Consider the following 17,306-nt stretch of genomic DNA (forward strand, 5'->3'; position numbering starts at 1 on the left):
ACCCCAAGAATGTCATCATATACCTATCACTGCTAAGTATCCCGAGGCTCAGCTCAGTCCTCCTCTAAGCATCAGCTATGGACTACGTTTAGGTTAACTGTCTTGGTGAACGATTTCTCTTTTCAGCCAGAAATAAAGTTTACTAACAAACACAGGTATTTTTAGAATTGCCCCATAGGAGGCAACCCGTTATGACCCTTCTGAATTTAACAATCTCTACCATGAAACACTGTAACTTCAGTTTGGGATTTCCACCCTTTCCTTTGCTTCTGGAGAAAGCTAAACTAGGATGCTAGGTTAACTTCGGTCACTCTTATCCCAGCTAGTGTATTCTAAGTACTGCAGAAGCTGGGGAGAAGAATCAGTGGTTAGGAGTACTTGTCCTGCAAGCATGAGGACCTGTATTCAAACCCCCAGCACCATGGAAAAATGCTGGACATGGCCATATGTACCTATAACTCTTGTGTTAGGGGGCAGAGACGGGAACATCTTGAAGCTAACTGGTCAACCAGTCCAGGTTCATTAGGACCCTGTCTCAAGAGAAGAAGGCGATGAATATTCTTCTTTGGCCTCTGTATGAATTATATCCTGCCTCTCCCTCTCTGTCTCTCTCTGTCTTTCTCTGTTTTTCTCTCTGTCTCTCTCTCTGCCTCTCTTTCTCTCTGTCTCTCTCTGTCTCTCTGTCTCTGTCTCTTTCTCTCTGTCTCTCTCTGTCTCTCTGTCTCTCTGTCTCTCTGTCTCTCTCTGTCTCTCTGTCTCTGTCTCTGTCTCTCTGTCTCTCTCTGTCTCTCTGTCTCTGTCTCTCTGTCTCTCTGTCTCTCTGTCTCTCTGTCTCTCTCTCTCTCTCTCTCTCTCTCTCTCCCACACACACACACACACACACAGATACATATACCAAAAGTAAAATAATTAGTATATGAGCATGAGTATAACTAGAACTTCATTAAAATGATGTTTATTGTATAAGATTAAAAACATATGCCGGGCAGTGGTGGTGCACACCTTTAATCCTAGCACTTGGGAGGCAGAGGCAGATGGATTTCTGAGTTTGAGGACAGCCTGGTTTATAGAGTGAGTTCCAGGACAACCAGAGCTACACAGAGAAACCCTGTCTCAAAAACAACAACAACAACAACAACAACAACAACAACAAAGTGAAAACATATAAATGTATTAAGGGGAAACAATAAATCCTTGTTTTCCTACCACCAGGAAGTAGCTGCTATTAAACTTTCATTTTAAGTTAATTTTCAGTGCTCTTAACATTTCATCCTTTCTAAGTTTAATGACTTTGTAGCTATTTTCTTATTTTTGAATGTTTTGGTACTTCTTTTATTATAAATAAAATTGTAAATTATGGGCCAATTTGAGCTAGAATCTGAAAAAAATGGGATTACTAGATCATTGTTTGCAAGCATGAAATATTTTGACAGACATTGGCAATGCTTGTATGTATAATAGTACAAATGCTAAAACTCTGGTTTTTACTTTTTTTTTTTTTTTTTTTTTTTTTTTGCAAGTGCACCTAGTGGGAGATGAAGCAGGTTGAATCTGAAAGCCATGCATTCATAGTACAGATCAATCACAGGGTAGGGCTTGGCCCCTGGAAAGGCATCAACCAAGATGCACTTGCATGTGAAATTTGGCAAGTTCTCTTTTTCTTCAGTGTCAGGACTACATGCATAGGCTACTACAGACACACACAGATTGATTACAGGAACAAAATATCAGTGACCACCATGGTTGAGTACCACAATGCCACTCAGACTTCCATGGCATCCATCACAGAGGTTACAGGACAAGCTGCCTATACTTGCTCTATTTCCACTTTACTGGTCTTACAAACAAAATTCTACAACATAGACTAGTCCATAGGGCTACTATCATCATCCTTCCAGACTGAGTTAGGTTCCTATAAAATAGCAAACGATGTAGAGAGGAACAGGATTAACAAAATAAGTGATAAATATCCACATGAAAAGCAAGTAATGAAAAAAAAACCAGAACCAAAGGTAAGCAGCTAACATGTGGCCACTATACCCATTACTGCATCTGCATAGCTTGCATGCAGCTGCCATGGGCCCTGAACTCAACAGACCTGCAGTTCCACCAAAGAGCATCTCTATAAACTTTTCTTTTTTCTATGTCCTGTCACAATTAATTTAACAGTTCAATGTACAGATCCTAAAGGCGATACAGAAGGACAAGCAAATGCCCTGCAATTCCTAAGAGCCAATTGCACAGAATAAGGAGGTGGGTCACAGACAAGATGAGTGAAAGAATGAAGAGGGAGAAGGAGGGAAGGAGAGAGGGAGGGAAAGAAAAGAAGCTAGAGAGGGAGGAAAGGGGGAATATAGGCAGGTTTAACTTAGATAATTGAATAAAAGTGTTCCCCTGAAACACAATAAAAGAAAACATTTAGATAAATTAGTGCTTTCATTTATCCCCTCAAATATAATATAAGTACACAAAGAAAGTGCAAATGGATTCAGGGCTCCATTTACCTTGGTGCGTGGGGAGATTAATAAAACAGTTTATCCAGGGAAAAAGACCCAAAATGGACCTCCATTTAAGAAGCTAATTTATGCAGTCCCTTATACAAGTTAAGCAGTGCAGCATATCACAGCAGGCACAGAACAACAGAGCTTGAACCCTGCTGTGTTTTTTCAAGAAGGCAAGTTAAGCTATTCCTAACAGGAAACAAAACACACGGTTGGGCCATTAAACCGGGATCATTTTGCCATACTATGCAGTCCTGAATGCATCAATCGCTGTTCCAAACGGGATTAGAGATGTGATTTGCTTTAACTATGAGTAGGAGAAAAATGCTTATGCCCTCTCAGAATTCTCAGGAGGATATTAACTACGATTCTGTCAGGCAGAAGGTTAGGGCACCTAGGAAACTGCCAAGAAATGTTTTTTTGACCAATTCTGAAGCTGTATAAAGGAAGGGCCAAAGGTAGTAGTGTCTATACGAGGTAACCACGCAGATGGTCAAGTTTAAGCACATCTGACTAGACACTCAAGGTCATGATACAGTCCTTAAATCAAGCACACCACTCGAACTACCATGTGGTTCTTACAGACAGAACTCAGCAGAATGAAAGGGTGGTCTGTCCGACAGCCTGAATGGGCATTTAGAAACAGCTTTGGCTGCTTTCATTATGTGACCATTATAAAAAGCTCTCATCTGGTTTTCCCCAGAAGTAGAAAAATACTATGTAAAAGAAAATAAATGTTTCCAAAGGCGAACCTTGTTCACGTAGATCTCTTTCCCCAGAGTTCCACTAGGAAAACTGGTTCAGTATCAACCAGTGAGAAAAAGACACGCAGGCTAGAAGGAGTGAGATATTCATACTCCAAGAATTTGTAGATTACATATTTTGTAGAAATTGTCAAAGTTCTCTGGGCTTATCAACAGCTATTGCTACCCCAAGGCTATGTCAAGGGTTAAAATGTGTAAAGCCAAAAATTAGTTTGAAGGTGCTTAACAGTTACAGGTTAAATAAGTAAACAAATGTCATTTTCTCCAGTTGCTGTTCTGAAAAACCATTATGATAGTCTAGAATAGGCGTATTAAAAAACTGTCAATGTTGAAATCGTGAAAATCATAACAGACACAACCACCATTGATGTCTAGTGCATTAATCACAAGAAGGGCATTCAAATGGGATATTTTTAGTTGTAGACAAGCCAAAAGATTAAAACAAGCATGTTTACAGAGACGTAACTATTTATAGAGAAAAAAGTTGTAGATGATACGGAGGCACATTCAGTATAAACACAGACACCATATGGTCCAATGCATGTGCTCATGACCTCATCAGAAAAGAGGGCCAAAGACAGTGGCTGGTCTGCTTCCCTTCATGAACAGAACACCAAACTTCTGGATTAGCAAAGAACTTATCCATGGTGGCAAAACCATGGGTAGTAATGTCAACGGCACCTGGAAAACATCTCTCAAATAATGAACCCTGAATGTCTTTTATTTGTTAGGTGTTCCTGGCCCAGTCTCCATTTCTAACTATTTGGAGCATTTCTAATGATATGGGGTATACCACATAATGGCAGAGTAGCTAATGAGGACCTTGGGGTGCTATGTGCCTGTTGAATTCTTTTCTCATCTCTGCCTATCTGTTAGTGTTGAGTCAAGATCACAAAACACATTCAGGGTACCAGACCACCACCTTGCACATAAATGCTCCCTTGATTGACTTTAGAGTGTCAGGGACTTGCATGAAATACTTGTCGAAACTCTATATGCTATAACTAACTTATATAAGCTACCCCTGTGCTAGACAGAGATAGAGAAATCATGCTTGTTGCAAAACTGAAAAGCAGTCTGACATTCTCACTAAATAATGATGAGCCCTAAGAGCCTAGAGAGGCTCGGTAATAGGCCCACTGTCATAGATAGATGAAGCCTGGAAAGAAAACCAGCACTGGTTCAGCAGTGAGCTGGGACATCTGAAAGAGGCCGAGACTTACAAGACTCTCTTCCTCCCAGCCAGGGTGTCTAAGTAGTCACTGACATAACTCTATGGACAGGGAAGAAAATGAACAGGGGGGAAATCATGACACACTGTTAGATAGCGAGGATACCCCAATCAATAGGATACTCCCTCTAAACCCTGCAGCCCAGATAACTGAGATTTATACACAAAATGTTTCTCCAGAGCTGGGTGTTTTACAGGAACTGCCCCGAGAATTATGAAACCATTTGAAATAGAACTCATGTGGTTTTTAAGGTATGTGCTCTAAGAATGTGTTGTTAGAATCCAGCAGCCACATGGCCACAATCCCTTGCACCAAGCCTCCCCTCTTACAGATAGTGAGCCTTCCTAATGAGACTCTACTCTCTGTGTGAATATAGTCAAACTTCCCTGAGCCAAGGATGTTCACCTGGAGAAGTGAGTTTATACTGGTGGCCACCTAACCTGCTTCTAACCCCTTTCCCTGCCTCCTGCCTGGGAATCGGAGAGCCTAGCTTGTGCTGTGATCTCTCCCATCCCCAGAAAGGTATAAAAAGTGACCTCATTCTTCCATACAGACTCCAAGTCCTCTCTTCAGAGTCCTGGCATTCTGCCTGATAGCTGGTGCTGTGGTCTAAACTCTCTTCAGAGCCCCCATCAAGCTGGTGCCTCTTCCTTTGTCTATCAATGGCCATCAGCTTTTCTTTTCTTTTTCTTTTTTTTTATTAATGGGTATTTATTTTATTATTATTTTTTTCTTTATTTACATTTCAAATGTTATCCCAAAAGTTCCCTGTACCCCTTTCCCCCACCCCTGCTCCCCTACCCATCCACTCCCACTTCTTGGCCCTGGCCTTCCCCTGTGCTGGGGTCATATAAAGTTTGCAAGACCAAGGGGCCTCTCTTCCCAATGATGGCTGATCAGGCCATCTTCTGATACATATGCAGCTAGAGACACGAGCTCAGGGGGTGCTGGTTAGTTCATATTGTTGTTCCACCTACAGGGTTGCAGCCCCCTTCAGCTCCTTGAGTACTTTCTCTAGCTCCTCCATTGGGGGCCCTGTGTTCCATCCAATAGTTGGCTGTGAGCATCCACTTGGGTGTTTGCCAGGCACTGGCATAACCTCACAAGAGGCCGCTATATCAGGGTCCCTTCAGCAGAATCTTGCGACCATTAGCATTTCTAATACATTCTTCACTGGACAGAATTCTAGTCCAATGTTCTTCTTGAACCTAACCCTACAAAACCTTTTCACTACCTTCACTAGTTTAGTCAGGGGAAATAAACAAGACAACATGCTGAGAATAGGAGACAGAGCTCTTCCCTGCTAGTCAGGGCTACAGAAGAAGGCCTTTGGACTGTCTGCCATCTGCTGGAGACAGGGGAAGAATTGAGCAAGCAGTTCCAGAAGCTTCCTTGACTGGGTTCTCTGATCATGGTAGCATGTCCCGCTTTGAGAGCCGAAGGACTGAGCTCGATGACCTAAGTGCCGTGGCAAATGGCAGAGCCCACAACGCTGGCAACATTGCTCTTATTGCTGTCTGCCTTGGTTTGTTTGGACTTTGTTTTTACAATTCCATGGTTGATAGCACCTCCAGCTCTTGAGGAATCTTCTACAAGAATGTTTTTGTATAGGGACCAGAGGAACCGCCTAAATGCCTGTGAGGTAAAGTAGGTCCATTTCTGACTTGTTAAGTCTCTTTCTAAAATAAGGTTTCTTTTTTCTTTCAAACATGGGCAAATAAGAAAGTGTGTTCTATCAAGCACATCAAGATTTCCAAACAATGTAGATTCTGACTGCATATTTACTCTGGAAGCCGCTGTTATCTTGGATTCCTTGAACTTTTAATGAAGTGTTCAATCCTGGTGTGATGGCACTCAAGTGTAGTCAGACATTGCCATGAGCCAAGTCACACACTAGCCTGTCTTACCTCGTTTAGATATCTCAAACATATCTGAGTAATTGTGTAATGATTTCTAGGCCTCTGGTCATCCATATGGTCTGAACAGGCTGTCTTTTGTACAACAACTGTGTACCCTCTTGATGAGGAAGACTGGAAGCATCCTGTTCTGACGCAGACTTCTCAAGATGCTGCCTCAATCGCATGCAGGGACCATACCTTAACTCTTGAAATGAAAGTAGCCCACATCTGGTCTCCAGAAACTGTTGTGTCTTCCGGAACGCTTGCTGATGTTTGTGGAATACATGAGAATAATGCAGCGGGCATGGCGGGACATTTCTTTTTTAAATACCATTAACTGTCCTTAGGATACAACAGCATGCCAAGAGGACAACAAGGCAAAGCCATCACTGAAACATATGGAATCTTTTTGGACAGAGAACATTCTAGATGGTGGGCAGAGATCATCTCAGATACACAATGAAGACCAGTGAAAGGGTCTGGCCCTTGGTGTGTTCTATTGTTCTCTGGATATTACAGGCCATAGATGAAAGAAAGACAAGAAAACTTATTTTGAATTTTTTTTTCTGCATCTGAGTGTCTTGCTTATGTGAGTGTTGGTCCTGTGCTGTATGCATGCAGTGCCAGAGGTAGCCAGAAGAGGGTATCACACCTCCTGGAACTGTAGTTACAGATGGCTATTAGCCTCCATGTAAGTTCTGGGAATTAATCCTGGGTCCTCTGGAAGGGCAGCCAGTGCTTTTAACCTCTGAGTGATTTCTCAGGGCCCAGAAACTACTTTTGCAATTAATGAAACGTGTGGGAATTTCAGAGAGTCCAATCAGTGGTCCAGAATTTAAACATGCTTACTAAACTGACAAAGCGTCTGCTCCGTCTTTCTCCCTAGGAGATTCCCTGGGAAAGTCTAGAAGGCTGTCTTTGAAAGATTGCACCAAACTTACTCTTGACCTGTATATTATTTGGCAACTCTTACGAAAATGCTCAGGTAGAGATTTACTCTTTAAGCCCTGGTCATGAGAGGGTTCTTGGATAGGGCTAATGTGGCAGGGGTGAGGGGCATGGCAAACACAGTCTAAGGGTCTCTGAGTTTGCATCCAATTTTTGGTTTGTGAAGTTGCGGGAGGAAACCCTTTCACTGGTCATGAACAGAGTCAAATGCACAGCACCATGAGCATGCATGACTGGGAGTTGTGGCAATGACTCAGATGGGACAGAAAAGAGATTACCTTTTGAGCCTGAGGGAGCTGAGAAACCAGGAAAAAGACAAACAAAAAGAAAAAAAAAAGTGTTATATACAAAGTTAACTGCAAAACATCATGGTGTTGCCACAGCAACTGCGAAAACTAAAACAAGGGGGAAAATGAAGAAAATCAAATCAATCTCGGGTCACGTTTTAAGGGTAATTCATAGCACTGGCTAGTCAACACACTATGCGAATCTGGGACACCAGCAGACAGACACTCTGGGCGGTTTGCAGCAACAGTTTGGGAATCTCTACAACCAGTAGTTGTAGTGCAGCAAACTCCTGCAGAGCTGGGCCTGCTGCGCTTCTGTCCAAATGGCCAAGGACACAGCTCCATACCCAGCTCCTTCCTCACACAGGCCCTACAAGCTGGGAGTTCTCACCAAGGGGAAGGACTTTCCCAGTAATAACTATGAGGAGTAGAAAGCAAGGAACAAGAACTGTTGACCTCGAGTAGGTAAGGGCTAGGCATGATGGGAAACACTCTAAAGTGCAGGGTAACCCCTTTGTAGAGGATAACACTTGAGAACCCACCACAAAGGCTTATCCAGGCCATAGCTCAACAGCATCAAACCACAGAACTCCTGCTACCCATAAAGGCAGCATTGGCAGAATTGTTTGTTTTTAAGGAAACTTTCCTTGCTTCGCAGTATATTAACTGTTCTTTTTATTGGTGGTTAAAGGAGCATTAAAACAGATTTGTGCATGTAAAATAAAGTGTACATATCCTGAACAACTAGAGAATGATCAGTCAAACCATAAAATAAGTCACAACAGCTTTGCCAATGGTACCAGTAAGGAACTGGAATTAGTAGGTATGCAGAAAAAGATGAACTAAATGCAGGATCTATAATTTTCTATTGTCCCACGATGAAATCCTGGCTCCATGGCACTGCACTGTGACTGTCATTTTACATGTAGTGCTTTGAAAGGCATATTCCTAATCTGAGATGGGATTAACAGTGTCTCTGTAATCAATACTCCTTCTAGGAATCATATCACTGGAAGACTCAACTTTTCATCGCATAGACTAACATTTGTCAAGGGTGAAATTTTCACTGGCCACTACAGTTAAGCCCTTTCTCTACATTATCCCATTAAATCTCATGAGCCAACCAACACCAAGCACTTCCAACCTACACGTGAAAATAAAATGGACAGTAGAGGTGCTACATGGTTCATAAATTGTAGCTGGAGGTCATACTGTCTCAATCTACAATGAATGAAGATTCTTGAGACTTTTAAATCATGCCTGTAGACCCTCACCAGCATCTAGACTAAATCCAGAAGTTGGAAAAATACAAGATAATGCAATGTGACCCACCAGCCAGAGCTTCTACTTAGTGTTCTATTTCTATGCTTCTTTTCACCTTGGGAGGAAGGTCGTCTTCTGTGTGCACTAAGATCAGGAGTCCCGCCTAACTATCCTGCATCCCAAGCCCTAAGCTCTATCTGAAGATGATGCTCAATGGCTGGTAGAAGGGAGTAAGCCAAAGAAAATGACTTGGACTTGAGACATATATCACCCTAATGAAAAAGCCAATGTTTATAAAAAGCATACCAGGAAATCCCCACCACTCCCTTTCCCCTCTTCTTCCAAATTGTGGTCCCTGTTTTAAGAAGATATGTGTTTGTGATTCCTTCCTGCTCAGTAAAGCCACAGCTGTAAGAAAACAGAGCTCCAAGTTTAGGGGAAAAAAAAAACTGTTATCAGGACAGACTGGCAAGATGGCTCAGCAGTAAAGGTGCCTGCTGCCAAGGTTGATGACCTGAGTTCAATCCCTAGACTCCCTTGGTAGAAGCAAAAAAAAAAATCTACTTTCAGTAGTTGTCTTCTGATGCACAAACATATATGATGGCCCACTTACCCATCCCTTATGCCCACATAAAATAAAATAAGTATCAAATAGCTTTCATGTAATGGGGGGAAAAACTGGGACATGAGCACCATGGAGTGAAAGAAAAATCCTTTGCATTTGTGGCATTAGATGAAGAGAAGCCTGAGGGAATGACAAAGATCCAGGGTTTCCTGGCCATTGACAGCAGCTGCTCTTTTTTTTCATGAAGGTTCATCTGGTTTAGACAGGAAACAAGGCTCTGAAAGAGGCGCCCACTTAAGCACATGAGAAGAAATGCTGGGAAGGAAAATAAGAGAGTAGGCCTTTGTGGTGATGTCCTCCATTTAAGACTAGCCTCAAGCTCTCCACAAAACATAAGCTTTCCTCAAAAAATAACTCACAAGAACAAAGAACAGCTTTCCCATTGGAGCATTGGGCTAACGTAAATTACAGCTTACCATTCCCTAAGCAGGTTGGACCCCAGGAAGGAGCTTCAGAATAGAGCATGACAGATTTAGATCAGCTCATCTGTAGCCACAGATGCTAAGCATGGAAGTGGGCACCCCCAACCATCAGTCACCTAGCATTCACAAGTAACATGCAGAGCTGAGGACTAAGAGTCACATCAGTGGAATCCTAGGTCTGCTTTACCTTCTTACTGGACATCTAAGGTCCATGCTTTCTGGTATTTAGCTAGTGGGCTCATATATTAAAGAAAATGTGGATGGGATCAGAAGATGGTTGGAGGAGAAGCCAAATCTTGGCTGGCCAGTAGGTTTGACTCAAGAAAAACACTAATTGCCTAGTTAGGGACTGTCTTCAGGCAGTGTTGAAAAGGACTCTGATGTCTGAGGTCCACTGGAAAGAATATCATAGTCTATAATCAACCCATATTATAGGCTAACATCTGAGAAATAGTTCTCCATGTGATGAGCTCTTAAGGTCTCATTTCATTTTTCTTCTTAGTTTTGAGTAATTAATACTTGCTAGATAGGTTTTCTGTTTTAAGCCTTTCTCCCATGCTAGGTTCTCTCCAGACGGTAGAGATGAGACTTAGCCTGTGTCTGCATCTGGCATTCTTGCCCCTGTGACTACTACTCTCCTTGTAAACCCAGAGCCTTATCAATAGACAGTCTATGGTTAAAGCCAGGGTAAGGAAAATAAGGGAACTGTCTAAATCTCCACTTTGCACTACCATATGCTTATAAATAAAATGATGACTTTCAAGAGAAAAACATTTTCTTCTAGAACAAACAGAAACCTCTTAGAGTCTTATATGGTATATATACACATCTATTCATGTCTTCCTCCCCACAAATATGACTAAGGCAAAGCTGGAAGTATCTGTTTTTCTAAGGGTCATGAAGAGACTTGACTCTCTTTCCACACCACAGAGTGTGTTTTCTACAAAGTCACCTTGATGACCGTGGCTTGCTGTTGGATTGCACATTATCAGTAGAGTTTGGACACAGGAAGGAGAACTTCCTATGAGTCATCAGACTGGGACGCAGAAAGACTTAGATTGGATCTGTCAGGAGAGAATGAAGGAGAAGAGGACAAAGAAGAAGTTATAGTGACAGGATGGTTCCTGCAATAGTCTCCAGGGATCAGGTGCTTGGTTAAATTCCAGCTGTATCTCTTTTTGTCTTCATATGGGTCAGATATTAATATCAGTTTCCCTTCACAGATTAGGAAAGATACAGTACTAAGAATAGTGAAGTGCCTCACCAAGGTACAAACTGTTCTGTATTGCTCTGACAAAACGCCCTAACCAAAAGCAACTTAGGGACAGGTTTATTTCAACTTATAGGTTAGAGTCCATCATTGATAGAAGTCAAGAAAGGAACTCAAGCAGGAACTTGAAGCAGAAACTAGGAAAGAATGTTATTGGCTGGCTCATTCTGGGTCCAACTTATCTAGTTTTCTTAGACAGTTCAGGGCTACATGCCTGGGGAATGGCGCCACCCACAGTGGGTTTGAGTCTCCTATTCTATGCCAATTAACAATCAAGAAAGTCCCCCATAGACATTCCCATGGATCATTCTGATATGAGAAATACCTCAAACAAGACTCCTTTCTCAGATAACCCTAGGGTAGGTCAAGTTAGTAACTGATGTTAATTAGGAGGGTTACCCAGTCAAAAAAAATTATTCATGTTCTAAGTCTAGTATCCCTGTCTCCTTTCCTCTGATACAACCATTTGGCTCATAGAAGTTTCCTCGTGAAGATTAAGAAGAACTAGCTCACAAACTCAATTGCCTGAACACTTTGGAGACTTCATCTACCATGCCACATGAACATAGTCATATGAGGAACAGGAAATGATAACTCTTGGCCTCATCCCTTATGGAAGAGCCTAAACAGAGTCCACCAAACTCTTCAGCACATAGTTGTGTATTTGGTGCAGCATAATGGGTATTATGTGCCTTCTGTTGTCACAGACATTCACACACATGCTCTTCCCTCATCCTAGAGCCCTTCCTCAAATCTATACCCCTGAGCCTGTTCATGGCATTCTCCTCCAGACTGAAAATTTCCTTCAGGAGGGAGGTGATAGAATCATGAGGTCTTGGAAATAAACAACGCAAAAGTCTTAGGAAGCTCATAAAATTAACAAGATCCCCATGTCTTCTCTACAAAGCTATAGGACTTGTAAACAGCTGATGGAGAGAGGAGCCACCTCTCTGATCTATCAAGCTGCCTGCAAGTCATACAGAGATTTGCATACATACATGAATGCATACATATATACATGGATAAAGCTTTTGCGAGTCTTCACCCATGTTGGGATGTACTTTTTGATGATGAGACTCCCATTGTGTCACCCATAATATTGCAAGTAACTCCAATAGACTCATGGGTTCTCCAAGTTGGATTCTAGTAAAATTCTTACTAAGATCTGTCATTGGTTCCATATCTGGGACAAGCATATGTTTGGAGTAAGCATCTGTCTTAGAAAAATCTGATATACTGACAGTCGTGTCATTGGTTCAAGAAAACCTTTCTAACCTCTCATACCCCACCCTTTTATCATCTAGAACATTGCATTATCCACACTGCCAGTTGAAATGGCTACCATTCTGTCTTTCATTTTTAGCAAAAGAATTCCAAATTTTAAACAAGACATTGTTAAAAACTTTGTGATCCTAAGTAGATAGGTGTGGTTACATGAATTCAGCTGTGGTCAAAGAAATGTGGTAAATGTGGCTTTTCTAGCTGGTGCCTTTATAAGGACTTGTCCAATCCTACTCTTATAAAGGTAGACATGATAGTTCGAGCCTTTCTTGAGGATAGTAGCTTATTACAGGATGATCTGAACAGCAATAATGATATGATTATTATAGCTGTGACATGCTAGCCACTATTCAAAGCACCTGTCTTCTGTTTACTAACTGAAAACTCGCATAACCTTATTTAGACAATCTGTGTTATAACACTTAGAAACAGATGAAACTACAAAGTCACATAGCCATGTAACACCAAAGACACTAACTATTCTGGCTAGTTGTTGTTGTGTTGTTGCTGTTGTTTTGTTTTGCATGGTTATTTGTTTTGTCAACTCAACACAAGCTAGAAAAAAAAAAGTTGGAAAGTCTATGGGGCACTCTCCTGGTAAATGATTGATATTGGCAGACCCAGACCACAGAGACAGCACTACTTCTGAGTGGGAGGTCCTGGGTTCTGTATGAAAGTAAGCTGATGAATGAGTAAGTCAGTAAGCAGCATCCCTCCATGGCCTCTGCTTCAGTTCCTGCCTCCAGGTTCCTGCTTTGTGCTCCTGTCCTGACTTTGCTAAAGGACAGACTGATACCTCGATGTATAAACTAAAGTAAACTCTTTCCCTACAAGATGCTTTTGACTACAGTGTTTATCACAGCAATAAAAACTTTCGGACAGATGGGTTCTGAGGAGGACAGTAAAGTGGATGCTGAGCGATAGAAAGGGGAGCTGGTAGAGAGTTGGACATGGATGCTTCTGGGAGAGGAAGCCGTTTGTGAGATGTGAGAATCAAGATGAGGGATGGCCATTGAAGGGGAAGGAGGGATATTAGGAATGTCTCTGAAGCTTTTGGAATAGACACATTTTTAAAATGGTATCACTACTTCCTGGAAAGTTTGTGACTGTAAAGAAATACCATTTGAGAAAAATACCTCCCTTGAGTTCAGTGGTTGGCTTTTGTGTTTCTTTTTATTTTATTTTCTAATGGTATTATTAGACAAGGTCTCACTATGTAGCTCTAGCTGTCCTGAAACTCACTATTTAGACCAGGCTGACCTCAGACTCACAGAGATCCATCTGCCTCTACCTCCTGAGTTCTGTAATTAAAGGTGTACACCACCATGTCTGGTTCCTGGGACTCAGTTTTACCTACCATTGATATGAATTTAAAATCCCTTGGTCTTGCAGAAGCATCAAGGAGGGTAGGCAGCTGGGTAGATGAAGTTCTAGCCCAGGGATGACCTTGGTCACTATGGCTAAGTCTACAAGGTCCCCTGAGAGGTGAAGCCTGGCAGAGGAGATCTGGACATTTGGGACTGTCTACTTGCTGAATGTCTGTGCACCGAGGTGAGAAGCAAGAGGTGAGGCAGACAGGGCCATAGGGAGGTCAAGTCCTGATGCTATGATATGGAAGTTCTTCTAAATGAGCCTTTCTGCCCTGTGGAGATGGGTGTGCTTCTGTTCCAACTCTCCTCCTTCAAGTCATTTCTACCTCAGAGTTTCACACCAAGCCTCTTGGGGGTGACTGCAGGGACATCCACTGCTCTAGTTCAATGACGTTTCAGAGTTGAGTAGTCTCTTTTATTTCAAAACAAAAACAAAAACAAGAAACCAGTAAAGATCTATTGATCAAAACAACACATGTCACTAGGCAATACCTAAAGATGAAGTGGGAAGCAAAGGGTCTTCTTGCCATCTGTCTTTTACAAAGCCCGTTCTACATATGTTGATTCCATTTGTGAAATTGGCCCATTGCCTAAGGTCTTAGGAATGAGCGATAAGTCCCTGCTTGCTGCAAAGGGTCAATGTGTTCGTTTTCTCCCTGTGTGGATGTTTGCATTTATAAATTATCCATTCCTTTATATTAGACAATGTGGATAAAGCTCTTAGCTTGTCTGCATAGCAGAGGAAGGCCTGCAGATTGGTTTGGCCTCCTAAGCTGCATCTGGGAACAAGTGGGGAATGATTTCTGCAGAGCTGAGCTTGGGGTAAATGGGGAATGGTCTCTGCAGAGCTGAGCTTTGGTTTTGTTCTTCTTGTCAACCTGTATCCATTTCTGCCCCCTCACTAGTGCTGCTTATATGGGCTCCTCAGTTGTAATCGAACGCCCAAATCCTGGTCCCCCAATTCTTTACTTTGTATCCAGAACAATCTAAAAGTAAGTCTGCTACTTGTCAGCTTCGTTCGGGTTTCATAGGTATCACACCAAACCTGTATTCGGTCCTTTCCCTTATGGGTTGGGGCTTTGCCCTCCATCCCCTGTCAGTTCTCAGACTTCCTCATGGAGCCTCACTCACCATCACCATTCACATCGACTCTCTGATGGCTCCTCCTCTGAAAAGTGTGCCCACATGTTCTCGAGTGTCTTTCTATGCCATCAGCCTGCATCATCTTGGTAAACATGCAATGCATTAGGCAATCCTCCTGTACCCTCACCAAGTTGTTTATTAAGTCTCCACATAAGAATTCAGGACTTATCTGGGCCCAGAGCTATCTAGCTCAATAGTGTAGCTCTAGAGGATAGACCTGGGTCTGGGCAAGAATTTAGCATAGTCATTGGAGGGCAGAGAATGGAAAGAAAAGAAAGTAAATAGAAAACTGACCAAGAATAAAAGTCAAAAGATAGAGGACAGCGGAGGGTAAGGGAAAAAGGAGGAAAGATAGACAAGAGGAATTAAGGGAGGGAGAAAAAAAGGAGAGATGAAGACATGAAAGAATGGGGCAGAAATTCTCCAATTTAAAGGAAAAGGGGAAGGGGAGAAAAAGAAAAGGAAGGAAGTAGAAGATGGATGGAGGGAGAAAGGAAGGAAAAGGAAGGGAGAAAGAGAGGGAGGAAGGGAAGGAGGGAAAAAGGAGAAAAGGAAGGAAGGGAGGGATGGAGAAAGGAAGGTAAAAGGAAGGAAGGGAGGGAGAGAGGAAGGAAAGGGAAGGAAGGAAGAATAGAAGAACAGAGAAAAGGAAGGAAGGAAGAGGGGTAGGGCATAGAGTTTGATATACCAAGTTATCCAACACCACCTCCACCACTTCTGAGACATGAGGACCTGGAAAATAGTCACCTCTGTACTCCAGATTGTACATCATTAAGACTTCAGTGATAACACTCTTTGTGAAACCCATGTAAGGACTCCATGGGATAATGCACAGAATCTTTACAAAGGCAAGGAGCCCATAACAGTTATTCTTGACAGTGTGCCTTACACCTTGATATTGTAGCATCTAAACATTTCAGGGTTGGTGTCAACCTAGAGTATGAGAGGTCAACTGTGTCAGATGACCTCACAGGCATGGCATCCATAGCATCCTAGAGCATCAATGCCTGATAGCATATGGGTATGGAACGTAGCAATCACACATGAATAAGGACATCAGGGAGTGAGTGACTTTTAGGATGGACATTGTGTTTAGCATCTAGCTCCTGTCATACCGCCTCCATTCTCTGAGCATTTGGTTGACAGTGACGAGATTGGCATTGGTTAGCTTGGTTCTTTTCCTTAGGTTCTGGCCATAGCAATTGGATCAGGTGACAGTGCGATCCAGGCTTTTATAGGATAATAGCCCCTTCCAGCCCCTTGGAATCCCTTTCCTTTCCCAGTTAGAGTCTGAAACGATGAACAGCTAGGGAGGGAGTGTATCAAATGGGCCCCATAGTAAAACGAGTATCTCTCAGGCAGGCATGTGACAGGAAGAATCTAGAGTTAGCAGTGTCAGTGGGTCCCACGCCCATAGCTTGGCATGAGCCACTGGGGCACGCTGAGAAAGCTGAGCTTTTATCACTGAAACCTTGCAGCTGGCCCCTGCTCTGGTGCACACTGTAGCAAACTAAATTTCCCTTGAGCACATCAAGGGAGCCATCCAGATATTTTCATTAACCGTTCAGCCTCCACTATATTCAAGGGTGATTTCCTTAAAAGATACCCAATAGTATGCATGCAATTTCCTTTCAAACACACGGGGCATTTCATTTCCTGAATGCCTGGAAGGTGTTTGTGTCCTTACATGATGCTGCTCAGGGAGAGAAAATCTCTCTAACAGTGGACTACACCCTCTACTCTAGAGCTCCTCTCCAGGTTCTTAAGGTCGGTATCATATGGCTCATTCTATAGCCAGTCTCATTGTTTCAAACTAAGCCTTGTCCTGCAGAAGGACGAAGGAGAATAGAGGAAGAACATGCAAACAGTGGGTGAAACAGACAGCCCTTCAGAGGGAGAAGTGAAAACAGAAACAGGTTTAAACAAACAGCTACAGCTAAACATCCTGCTTTCACATTACTCAAAGTTCTGCAAGTTCTGCCCTTATTCTTTTTTTTTTTTTTTTTAAGCACCACCCTCCACCTCACTCTGCCCTTATTCTTGATGCGTATCAATGTCTGGTGAAAAGACTCATGGAGAAAATAATCTCTATTTCAAATACTTCCTGCCTTTTTGTAGTTTGGGTATTATATCACCAAATCAAATATAATGATTTCTCATCATCTAGTTTATGGTAAAGATAGCAATTACTTTTTTCTGGCAGTATGTTTAAGTTTAAAAAATGGACAGAAAGACTTTTGTGCATATATATATATATATATATATATATATATATATATATAGAGAGAGAGAGAGAGAGAGA

At 42.2% G+C, this 17,306-nt stretch overlaps 1 protein-coding gene across 2 annotated transcripts in view; it reads right to left on the reverse strand.

The window, feature by feature from the left end:
• The window catches only part of Cacna2d3 (calcium voltage-gated channel auxiliary subunit alpha2delta 3), an 807,286-nt gene that overhangs the window by 210,802 nt on the left and 579,178 nt on the right, over positions 1 to 17,306 (reverse strand). Inside the window, exon 14 of one of the 2 annotated variants that reach the window (XM_021202917.2) lies at positions 7,622 to 7,639. The exons of the other annotated variant lie outside the window; for it this stretch is intronic. Within the exon in view, the coding sequence (XP_021058576.1) occupies positions 7,622 to 7,639 (18 nt within the window). The remainder of the gene's footprint in view (positions 1 to 7,621; positions 7,640 to 17,306) is intronic. 2 annotated transcript variants of the gene reach the window in all.

The sequence above is a fragment of the Mus pahari genome, chromosome 8 (assembly GCF_900095145.1).
Source record: "Mus pahari chromosome 8, PAHARI_EIJ_v1.1, whole genome shotgun sequence".
Lineage (NCBI taxonomy): Eukaryota > Metazoa > Chordata > Mammalia > Rodentia > Muridae > Mus > Mus pahari.